At 40.6% G+C, this 12,837-nt stretch overlaps 1 protein-coding gene across 11 annotated transcripts in view; it reads right to left on the bottom strand.

Moving 5' to 3' along the window:
- Positions 1–12,226, bottom strand: part of dgki (diacylglycerol kinase, iota) — a 72,962-nt gene extending 60,736 nt beyond the window's left edge. For 6 of the 11 annotated variants that reach the window (XM_034225831.1, XM_034225833.1, XM_034225835.1 and 3 more), the window contains exon 1: positions 11,751–12,224. In XM_034225831.1, the coding sequence (XP_034081722.1) occupies positions 11,751–11,968 (218 nt within the window). In that variant the 5' untranslated portion in view covers positions 11,969–12,224. Of the gene's footprint in view, positions 1–11,750 lie in introns of all 11 variants that reach the window. The other 5 variants (XM_034225827.1, XM_034225829.1, XM_034225828.1 and 2 more) reach the window with 2 other exon arrangements.
- Positions 12,227–12,837: the final 611 nt, after the last annotated feature.

Below are 12,837 nucleotides of genomic sequence, written 5' to 3'. Positions count from 1 at the left end.
AGCTCCTGCCTCTCTGTTGGACTCTGTCGCAGCAGGGCTACTGCTGGGTGCGGAGCGCACAACTAGACTCTTCACAACGAAGGATCACTTCTTCTTCAAGGCAGGGAAGGTTTTGCAGTACGCAGTCTACTGTCCCGCAGCTGCTGCCTCTCTGTTGGACTCCGGTACTGCACACAGTGGTTACTGCGGCCGGATGAGAATGTCTGGCGGGCCGGATGTGGCCCGCGGGCCGCCAGTTGGTGGTCACTGTGGTTAGGGTTAGGCATGTGTTGGTTATGGTTAAGGTTAGGATAAGTCTCCAGGAAATGCATGTAAGTCAATGTAATGTCCCCTGTGTGTGTGTGTGTGTGTGTGTGTGTGTGTGTGTGTGTGTGTGTGTGTGTGTGTGTGTGTGTGTGTGTGTGTGTGTGTGTGTGTGTGTGTGTGTGTGTGTGTGTGTGTGTGTGTGTGTGTGTGTGTGTGTGTGTGTGTGTGTGTGTGTGTGTGTGTGTGTGTGTGTGTGTGTGTGTGTGTGTAAACTATGTGTTGCATTGTGCCTGAATGCTTTCTGTTTGAGTCGGGGACAAATTGAGAAACAGCAATGGGAACGCTTAATTGGAGAGAAGAGTAAAAACGTGGCAACAAGAAATACAATTTTAGTATACACTTGCATTAGAGTGTGTGTGTGTGTGTGTGCGTGTGTGTTAGCTTTGAGTGGGTACTCATTTTTCTGAGAGCTGAGAGATGATCAGTGCTCCATAATCCTACCTGCATTCACTCACAGACACACAAACCACACTCACACACATAAAAAAGCCCAGGGTAATCCATGCAGCACATACATGATTACAATCACTATGTGTGTGTTTTGTATGGATATAGAAATGATAGAGGTGTATAAAAGGATACAGACATACAGTAAATGGTTAAATAAAAAGAGTAGAATAAGCCAGAGATTGTCCATGATAACCATAGAGACTATAAAAGTCAAAAAGCAGACAGAATGAGAGCCAGATCTCTCCCCTATGGATGTGGAGCTGATAGAGCAGCTGGCTGGGAGCTCCAACAAATTAGTCAGCACAGCCATTTGGTTCAGAGCCACAGATCTCTCTCATCCATCGGAAACCTTTGAAATAATTTACAAAGACGATTACATCCGACAAAAAAGGGATGGGAATCAAATCTAAAAATAAAATGCCCTTTTGTCAGTCCCTTAGCTGAGGCAGGAATGCTCAAAATTAGAAGAAAGATTAGAGGATCAGAGGACAGTAACGTGAGGTTGGTCCTGGAGGGAAATTAAAGTGATGATGTCCTTTCTACCTAGACGCTGACTTAAAATAAATGGGTTCTTTTCCAAAAATACTCAAGTATTTCATGTCTTAAAAAAGGTAAGTCAGGTGTCGTGACGGTGCTAGAAAATTAAAAGCTTTTTTTCAATGTAGTTTCGTATTCTGCAGGGAATAGCAGGGAATGACAAGCTGAACCTGGGCAAAGTTTGACATAAAGGAGTCATCATAATTCTTACGTATTCTTTTTCTTTCTATTATGAGAGGCGCACAGATATAAAGAGAGCTGCAGTGATGGAGTCGGTGTCACCTCATCGGCCTCTCGACAGGTTCATTATCGGCTCCAAGCACCAGACAGATGGGGCTGTTGTGCGTGAGAGGGGAGGGGCTACTTAAAAGGTGCAGTCAGCAATCTAATACAGTTTATTTCATGTCAAATTCACCAGATATTGCTTACATTTTATACCAGTCATTGGTCATGGGGGGGCCACTGCCGAAGTGCCCTTGAGCAAGGCACCTAACCCCCAACTGCTTACTGGCGCCGGCTAGACTGGCTGCCTCCGCTCTGACCTCTCAACTGCATGTGCGCTTCTTCTTCTTCTTCTTCTTCTTCATTGAAGAATGTTTACGTGATGATGGTGTGGTTTGGATCTGAACCGAACAAATACGTTTTGGGGTAATTTGTTGAATACCTATAGTCCTGGTGTTTTCTTCAAATACACAATACTTCAATACTACTAGTATCAGCAGGAGATCAGAGGTACTTATTCCACTATTGTAAATATTCATAAAGCACATTGGAACAAAGCAGGCTCAAGGCATACACTTCTTCTCATCAGTTTGCCACAGTAAGATGTGCCTTTAATCCCCCGTCTTCCCATAGACAAACCTTTGTAAAAACCTTCATCCAATTACATAAAGTGATTAAAGGAGATCATTATGCAGCTTACCCAACATTACCAGCTGTCCAGCCAGGCAACACTCGGACCTCCAGCTCTCAGACTCTCTCACTAACAGCTCGTAACCCAGCCCTTTCACTCAGGCCCACAATTAGCCGTCCAATCAATCATTCAGTCCACACACACTTACACCCACTGTGTGTGTGTTCGGCTTCATTCTGTTCAGCTCATTGTAAGTTGCTTTGGTTTAAAGAGTCAGCTAAATGAAATGAAACTTGAGTTTTTAAAACTGAATGAAAACAAAATCGAATCAGCATAACCTTGTTGAATCTCCCTATTATATATAACTGTCTTGAAACAAGCATTATTCTAAGTCTTAAAGGTGGGGTAGCTAATTCACTTCAGAAACACTTTTTGTTATATTCCATGGAATGCTCTTAACATCCCGATAGCAATGAATCAGATTTTTTTTCGGCTGCGTCGTTTCAAATTCTAGCGCACTCGAGCTGGTTTCTCCATTCTTACCTACCCTACCTTTAATATTCTAGTGTTTCAATTTCTATCATTATCTTAAAATGATTATTGTTTATATGAATTATAATTAAAAACATTGAAAAAAAAATTAAGCATTTATCTTTATTCTGTTTTATTCATAATTTGTTTTAAAGTACCAGGAGTTCGTACTTAGTATGGATACATCGGACATGAAAAAAGATAAAGAATAACCTTTTTCTAAATCATGTTTCATACAGAGCAATAAATGACAGAAACCCAGCCGGTACACTAGCTCTGTGACAGCTATAATTTCCTTTGTATTGTGCTTCGTGGACTTTTAAGTGACGCGTGATCAAAATTATCCATTTGATAAATTACCTCATACCGAATTAACAACTCAGTCACTCTCCTTCTGATACACTTTACTAATGAAATGAATAACCATGAACTCATGAGTGGAAAGACCCTGGCATTAAAGAATACCTCGTGTAACAATAAAGCTAATTATTGTTTCCCTTTCTGTCTACCTCTATGAGCGTGTGAACTGTGTATTTTACCATTGCTTTTACGTTGACTAAACGTAGAGCTTACCCCTGCCCTGTGCCTCTTTCCTTCACATCAGAGGAATGTAAACAGACACCTACAGTATATAAAGTGGGAGGAAGAATGGTCGGGGCAGCGTGTCCTGTGTTTTACCCAAAAAGAAATCACAAGACTTTCATTGCATTAAATTGTTTCAGGGCGATTAGATGACTGTCACGTGTGTATTGATGTGGGCAATTAAGTTATCATCATTCTTCATTTCTGGTCTTTAGCTGGATAGGAGACTGGTATACTTTCAGACAGGCGGCAGAAAATAACTGTCCAACATAAACATAAAAGGATTCTACCGTCCAGGTTTATCAGTTAAAGCCAACTATCATGTGATATCTTACAAAAGTTGCTTTCTCCAAGGAATATACAGCAAGATTGGACTGCACCTCGGCCAATACAATTGTTCAAATCTATAGAAATTAAAACACTTCTCATTTATGTATAAAGCACTTGAAAAGGTTTGGCTTATGTAGAGCTCATTTAATAGATTCTTGCTGCTCTGAATATGTATCCTGCGCAAGCCCCTGCAGAACAGAACTTGCTTAGGCATTGACAGCGGTTTTCTGGTTTAAAGTCGAGTTTTTTGGACCCAGTCATCCATTGTGGCTGAGAAGATGTTGTATATGGGTAAGATAGGAACTATTGTGCTTTTTGTTTCGGAGGTACAAGTACGAACAGGGAACATTCTGGTTAAAGTCTTGCAGAAACCTCCTTTCACAATTAGACAAGAAGTGTCTGATGGAGAAGGAAGTCATTGACTAATCTTCAGCACGTCAAGGTTTCTCTGCAACAAGGTTCCTCTTTATAACAGCAGGCAGATCCACTTCTCTTTTCTCTTCTGCCTTTCACCTGCAGTTTTTTAAAGCTCCATTTCCACGCAGGAAAAGCTTCTTACAGCCAGACGACTAATAAGGAGCGGCTCCTGACTGCCAATCCCCCATAATGCTTCAGCACACTGCATTATGGGCAAAATAACCCCCAACACACACACCCTCTCACACCCTCAGACACTCCTGAAAAGGCCAGGAAAGGAGAGAGCGAGAGCAGAAATCTCACAGTTCTTAAAACAGACTTCATCATTCCCCGGCTTCTTAGCAGAAAATGATTGATATGCAATTATGCATACACAAACATGAGCAGCCAACTGGAACAGCATTACTCAGAGAAGGTGGGGGGGTGGTGTACTAACACCTCTGTCTGTCTGTAATACTGTATGTGTGTGTATGGAGAGATAAGAAAAGGGAGAGCAGAACATCCTAATGATTAACACAGGCTTTACACTCACACTAACGTACACATTATCAACACGTTTGACTGAGCCAGGAAGAGATAGCCTCCCCTCGGTATCGCAGCATCCGTCCCGTCTAAAGTGCCTATATTCAGTTTGACCTCATCTTTGACCTGTCCGTCACTTCATCCAGAACATGGTTAACTTATCTTAAAGCTTTATTTTCGGCCTGAAAAATATATAAGTAATACAAATGATTAAATAATGTATATTGACAATTTAAAATGCTAAGGAGGTTCGTAATAACTCCACTTTATCACAAAACTGTTTGTTTCAATCCAAACTCCATAAACAGTCTCATAAAGTGCGCTACGTACACACGGTTCCGTTGCGTTGACGCTTGCTGGTGGGGCGTGTCTGGCGCTTGGGGTTAACGCGACCAAGAACCAATCACATTAATCTCCCGCCCCGGACACACAAAGCACGCGGTTTGATTGGCTAGTGCTTGTACTGGCATATCATTTGATTGGCTCTCGCTTCCGACGCTTGAACTTTTCCCAACTTTCACCGCGAGCAACGGAGGCAAAGCGAAGCAATGGAAGTTGAACCACAGTGCAGTTCGGCAAAGCGTGACGTCACCGCTTTGAAAGTGAATGGGAAGCGTCTTCGTTGACGCTTCCAACAGAACTGTGTGTACGAGGTGTTATGGCCAGTGTTTTTCAAATCCAAGCGTCATATGACAAGATTGTTTTGCAGGAAACTGGTGACAAATACAAGTGAACTTTAATGGCAATTTAAGTTCACGAAATCCGAAATGATTGGACAGCATTGATTTAGAGTAAATAGATGATCGAATGCTTCACAGTTAAATTCAAATGTTTGTTTTTTTATAAATAAACGTAATGACTGGTGTTTTTGACAGTAAAACTATATGCAGCTCAGTAATCCATGGAAAACTCTCCACTGAAACACAACAGCAGTCCAATAAAATGGACAACTATGTATGACTGGAATTAACAAGACCCTTGACAAAAAGCCAACTGCTGCTTTATATAGCAGCACACACTAATGAAGCACTGGTTTCAAAAATGTATCTGTTGGCCCGTTATGTCTTTTAAATGATACATATATCCATACAGCTTTCTCCCATCCTCCTTCTAATGGGAAAATAGTATCATAAATATGCATGTATATCTGTTCTTCCATACTGAAGATGAGAGGAGAGAGGGGAAATTGTGTCACCGAGCCTTGCATTTCATCAACAATTGGTGCTCTGATCGTCCACTTAAAAATTAATAAGCAGTCCAGACTCTGAGCCAAGCATTGCACTGAATTTAACAGACTGAGCTACAAAACCACTCTGGTTCTATCAAACATAAGGGAGCAGCTCTTATAGTCAAACAAAGGGTAGAGAGCTCTGTGTGGTTATTACAAAAAACACAGTTAATCTTGTGTTTTATTGTATAAGGTTTGGAATATATACTACATAAGAGAAGGACAAGGATATAAAACATATAGTTATCAACTACATGTTTTAATAGATACATTTTAACGTTGACATGCTGGTGGGGATACATAGAAAGGTCAGGCGATCACCATGTTTTATGCTCTGGGCACCATGAATGTCTGTGTGAATTTGTTGGGCAATCCATCCAACACTTGCAAAGATATTTGATTTAAAAACCAGAATGTCAAGATTAAAATCAAAGATCACAAAGTCAGTACAATTCATCCTCTGAGGACTATGAATGTCTGTAGAATATGTCATGACAATCAAACCAACAATGAATCTCCAAGTGGCGGACATCGAGCACCGACACATCACTGTGGCTAAAAGTGAAGTTAGTAGCAAGTATCATGGCGTGCATACAAACCTGACCTATGTTTGCATGGGCACCTACGACTTATTGCCGATAGGGACTGTTTTTAAATCGTTGCTATTGCGTTCTTGTGAATGCTTTTAGGTCTCAGGTTTCCCTGGTCAAATTGATCTTAAGCTCAATGAGACTACCTTAGAAAATAAAGATTGAATAACCAACTGAAGCTGTACTCCTTCCAACCGATGACCTATGACACAGGGGCACAATGGATGTTTAACAACCGGTCAATTTAAACTGGAAGATAGCACTTACTAATCTGGTACAATCAGATCTCTGGAAAAAAATTACTCTGGGAACATAGGAATAAATATCTGATTTTAATGAAATGATTCATTCTGTAATTGCCTTAAATTTGTCAGTCTTTCAAAATACATGACTGACATGTGATCCATATTTACTTTTGGTGCTTGGATGTTAAAAGATCATATGTGAGTACTCCCTGTGATGAGCTAAGTGTATTAACGTTGTTCCCTGTTGTGTATAATGAGTGTTTTATTCTGGATTGGCCTTCTAAACTTAATTTCCCCAGGGGGAAAACGATGCTATTGTTCTGCACTTTGATGAGCTGCTCGGTTAGACAATTACTGTAAGCAGCATGGCATCACCGAGGTTTCTCAAATTGAAATATATGTTTTGCTTTAGGTTATTAACCCGTGTAGGTTGTTTATATGAAAGACGATCACCCGATACAAAATGCACAAGTACCTTTAAGAGCCTCAAGGTAAGTACGCCTATGAGATCTGATAAAGGCTCTGGCGTTTGAGAGTTTTATTCCTCAACCTACAGTATCAGTTTTCTCTTGAGTAATACAAATATTGATTTATAATTTGTCAGCGCAGATCTGTCGCTATTTCTCCTTTCTCTCAAATCGTCACATACCTTTGACTTTGTCTCAAACATTTCCTTCTTCCCTCTCTGCCCATCTTTCTCTCTTTGCTCTCCGTCTTTTATCCTAATTGAAGGCTGGAAAGAGTTTTACATTCTGCCAGCATCCCATGATGAAAGGCCTTTGATCACTGTTTACCCCTGCAGGTGGTGCACAGTGGTAGCAACATGAGATACATTCATATCTTTTTATGTTTCCCCCCTTCTTCATGTCTCTCCAGTCTTTCTTCCCTGTCCCTGCTGTATATATTGTCCCCTGGCCTCAGAGGACATGAAACCCCAAGTCAATTGGACAAGCGTGTATTGTGATCTTCTGTTTGTGAAGTGGGCTGTAAATAGTGGAGGATAATGTTACAACATCCTGTCTTGTGGCAGTTTGTTTCTGCATTGTTTCCCCAAGATGGCGGTGGTGAAATCTCACCACATGAGAAGCTGGTTGGTGAAACATAGTGTTTGTTTCATTGTATATTTCCCTCCTGGGCAAACAGGTCATGGTGGCATGTTTACCCAGCAGAGTCATGGTCCGAGTGTTGGTCTGCCAGGAGAATTCGTTTGGATCAAATGTGTATCTTTACAGTGAAGAGTTGGCAGTGGGAAAATAAATGTGTGTGCAAACGAACAAAAAGACAAAGAAAGGAAACAACCGCTCACCACCCATTCTAGACTATTGATTTGCAACCACAGCTTAATTGTTTAGTCTATTATTGAAGTAGGAATCTAGAGCATCTAATAGCAAGAGTTACATTAATGCCCATATAGATTTGAAATTGATAAGTAGATCGACAGAAATAAAGAACCCCCAACTATTCTATTTATTATATCGGTTTTTCATGCAAAACAATGTACTTTAAAGCCCCTTAAAATAGATGTCCTGCTTCATTTATTTATTGTACTTTATTTCCTACTTATTGACATAATCTCACAGTAATGTCTTTGGGTTTTGGATCCACAGATCAAAACATTACCTTGGGCTTTGAGGACACTTCTCAATGTTTTCTCTATTTTAAAGACAAAATGATCACTCGATGAACCTAAGAAAATAATAGGCAGTTATAGTTGCAGCCCTATTAACATTGGACATTTACAGAACTGGATGATTCCCTTTCTGGTGAGCTGAAAGGTTAACCTAAGTGAAATGCTGACCAGCTGACAGTCACAGACAGGAAGTGCCTAGAAAAAGCACTTTGTGACTCACTAACTCACTTACAGATAGAGTCCGGCTGGTTGAATGAGCAGCTAATTGATGTAATGTCATACAGACTATGTGTCGCGCTGACTAACTGGTACGCATGACACACAAAGCAACTGTCTTTCTGACTGTCATACAGGCGGACGGGTGAGACGTCTAATAATAGATCAAAAGGAGGGACAGTATTCTGGGAACACACACACCAATTGTGACGAATGTCTGGCAGATAAATTGCACGTGCTTTACGCTGCCATAAACACAAAAGCACGCGCACACACACTGCCTTTGATGTTCAATGTCATCATTTCTCAGCTCTTTCATATCACCACATATGGTAATTCACTCCTTGGCACTGGCCACTTCAAAGCTATGTAAACTACCTTCCTTCAAACCATCTTCCCACCGGCTAATGCCATTTCCTCCACATGGCTGATCCCATGAAGAGGGAAATGCATAGATTATACATAGCTTTATCCAATGAGGCCAAAGGTCAAACAACACAAGGCATGGCGACTTACTGCGTGTCTATGCAACTGTTATACATAGAAGAGAAGTGCAAGAAAGAAGATCTATTTGACATAACAGCACCAGACTGCATTCATCGAGTCCATACAATTAGCACACAGTGGAGGATTACAAATAAAGCCAGACGCTTGTTTCTACCAGAAAACAGTCCTTTCTTTTAAATGGTGAAACAAAAACTTCATTAATCGTAAGAGGTTCCTCTTGTATTCACTCAAACACATTTATTTTTTAACAATAATAGTGAACAATGGCTGCACTTTGTTTCATGAGCAAAATGTTCTCTTTCCAAATGGAATGAATCCAAGTGGGGGTTTCCAACGAAGCCGTTTACAGTACACCAGCACTGAGATACATCACTGGGAAAGGCTACAGAGCTGAGGGTGACATGGGTGGAAAATAAGGTTGCCGCCTCATTGTTCTTGTGAAGTACAGTACCTCCTATATTTATTCTGTCATTTTTACTAACAATCCCATTTCTATCAGTATACATATAAATATGAGAATTAAAGAGCTTCAACCCACAGAAACGTGGGTTGAGCGTTAAATGAAGTGCAGCACTTTTAACTGAATATCTGACTGAAGTTTAGGAAAGGATTAGGACATCTTCAATAGAGCATTGAAGTCATTGTGATGTTACTAGGCAACCAGTGAGTACAAATAAATAGTCCAGCACATAACGAACGTCCTGTAAAACCACAACCACAAACCACTGATTAAACAAATACAGCGTGTCAATTAGTGAGCTACAGATGTGTTGCTTTTATCTTTGGACGGATTCCAGTCTTCATGCTAAGCACAGTCTACCAGTTGTAGCTTCATTTGTATTGAACAGATTGAGAGCGGTTTCTTTGTGCTCGTCTAAATATTTGCAAGAAAGGGGTAGTTATCTTGAGGTGTATTGCTGCTCGGCTGCACACATTCAAACAGATCTAGCAGCTGTACCAGCATCTTTAAGGGCAACCTAACGAATGTATTCCCCTTAAAAAGCTTTTAAGGGGCTAAACCAAAATCGTTTTGCCTCCATCATGCACGCAAAACTAATTCAAAATGTCGGAAGCATAGCTAACAGCATCCCAACCAGTCAAATAAGAACCTTTTCGAACATTAATATTTGACTGGATTTTAATATTTCAGTTAGTATTCTGCAGCTTAAGATTGATCAGTGCACCTTTACACGTCCCAAATGTCTCACTCATCTCTTGAATTTATGTTGATATAGTAATGAAACCTCATGGTGAAACTCTGCAGCACATATGACGAGGGTCAGATGATCATCCTTTACTCCAGATGACATAGATTTGACATGCACAATTGACCAAATCCATCCCTTTAGCAGTTATCTGCGGGGTTTCTTTGACGGAGGAAACAGATGAATCAGAACAAACTACTCCTGCAGTTATAAAATAGAGAGTGAACCAGCTGTGGCACTCATGATGATGCACTATCTCCTGGAACCCTCACTTAACCCAAAGCGGTTCCCCTGGGGAAACACACAGAGGAAGTGAAACTCTCTAAATGACGGCACAATAAAAATGAGGATAACCTTGGTAAAGTAATTGCCTTACAGTACCTTACTGTAGCTCAAAGGTGTTTCAAAAGACTAAATAATGAAACAGACAAATCGTTATCTGCCAAATAGGATTATACAGTAACATCCCTAGATTAAATAGGAAGACTTTCCCTGTCAAAAGGTCTGTTTATTCAGTTTTAAAGTGTGTAAGAAACGTATGTAATATGATCGAGACGTCTATTACTCGTGAAATAAAAAGGCTTCATGTAAAGCTTATACCTTCTTGTTTTTAATCAAATTAATTTGTGAAATTTATCAAACTAATTAGAGAAAAAAAAATTCAAATCAAGGTGCATAAATAAACATGAAAATAGACCAGCTATATGCTCAATCAATGAATATTGAATTGCTGATTGAATTTCGCAGATTATAGTAACTTAAACTGTTGATTTACTTGCCACAGTTACCTAAATAAAACAACCAAATATCAACTAGTTAATGTGACACAAACCAGTTAACATCTTAGATTTGACCTCCAAATACAGATCCTTTTAGGAGAGACAGAGCCACAATCAAAGACCACATTGACAGGCAGACAGATAGATGCCACACATTCCTGACAGTGACATTTGACAGCTAAAACGGCTGTGTGTGTGTGTGCGTGCGTGTGTGTGTGTGTGTGTGTGTGTGTGTGTTTGGTCTCTGGCCAGTTTTCACTATCAACAGCAGCTGCCAGTCGCACCAGGGTGTCAGGCTGCTGCTGGCATTCACACACACGCATACACACTCATAAAACATACACAAACAGACACACACACACACACATATTTCCCCAAAAGCAATACTCCCCCTCCCCCCTATTCACATGCTCCATCACAACATGGCTACAACACCACAGGGAGATGCACACACACACAAAGAGACACACAATGTTTTAGCCAAATTGTTTTGATTCATCACTGACATGAGCTTAAATGCTGCTGCTGCTGTGTGTATCAATGACATGTTGAGGATGTGAACAGCAAGACAATAACGTGGCTAGCCCTGACAAGCTACCATACCAAAACATGTGAATTCAGCAAGAAAAATATGAATAACCTCTAATGTAATCCCTCACTCTCTTTGTGTCTCTGTGTTGTGTTTCTACGCTTAGGCTAACTGGCATGTCACTCTTACCATATCACTTAGCTATATAAAATAAACATGGGTGCTAGCTTTATTCATAACAGACCAACATGAGCAGTATCCTGTCCCAGCATCCTCCCAGCTTCCCCACTCACCGATACGAGGTCTGTTTTCTGAACGCCAGTCCTCTTAATTTCTCCTCCAGTGTGTCCTGCTCGATGTCGGGCAGAGTGCTGAATGTGTCGCTGCAGCAGCCCACGGAAGCTTCCTCTGAACCGGCTCCGGACTCCGAGTCTCCCCCGTCAGCTCCCAGAGAGGCCAGGCGACCGCTGAAGCCTCCCGGGCCGGGTCGACTCTTAGCTTGGGGGTCCATGCCGGTCGGTCCTGGCTGTGTTGCCCCCCGCTCTGGACCCCCTCTCTCACGGCTTGTGGGGGTACACAGGTGCCGGTGGAGGAGCGGAGGATTTAGCGGTTACGGGGGGAGTTAATACGACCCCGTTAACGTGTTTGAGCGGCTTGACCGTTTTGATTTTTGACCGTTAACCCCCTTTATATACTGCAGCCAGGCACGGTCGCCCTGGACAACAGACCGAATTGCACTCACGAGCACCAAACCAACTGCCAGCGAGCTACATCAATTGAGAAACGTAAGGCAGGAAGTGCAGCTTCATATCCTTCACAATAAAAGCTTTCCAAAAAATAAATGTACAGCTGTTAAGAAGATGTTTCAGAACAGGCAAAACATAGCTAATGTTTCTGAATAAAATGGTTGTGGATGAAGTGAGAATCTATTCGAATTTTTCCATTACACAATGCAGCTTTTTTGTAAATATTGCTATTTTACAATTATTACATACTGTATACATTTTATTGTGTTCTGGTTTATCTATTTGTTGGATTTGTTGTCATACTTCAATTCATAAATCTATCATACATTTTTTTACATCATGCTAAAACGGTAGTTTATAAATGTAAAATATACAATGGGAGCACTTTAGTTTTTATATGAATGCAACTTTAACCTTGTGATTATCCGGCAGATTTGTAATGTATAATAGCATTACCAAATAAAAGGTGTTTAATTAAATGTACACTTTTACAGAGGTTATAAATTCACACACTTCAATATGATATTCAATTATTATAATTACAACTCTCTGACTTGTCATAATGTTTATAATGGGATATTATGTCCTTCATTATGGACAATAAAATAATTTACTCTTTTAAAATGTTGCCTTC

The sequence above is a fragment of the Gymnodraco acuticeps genome, unplaced genomic scaffold, assembly GCF_902827175.1.
Source record: "Gymnodraco acuticeps unplaced genomic scaffold, fGymAcu1.1, whole genome shotgun sequence".
Lineage (NCBI taxonomy): Eukaryota > Metazoa > Chordata > Actinopteri > Perciformes > Bathydraconidae > Gymnodraco > Gymnodraco acuticeps.
Note: the sequence above shows the minus strand (reverse complement) of the source record. Positions and strands in the feature narration are given on the sequence as shown.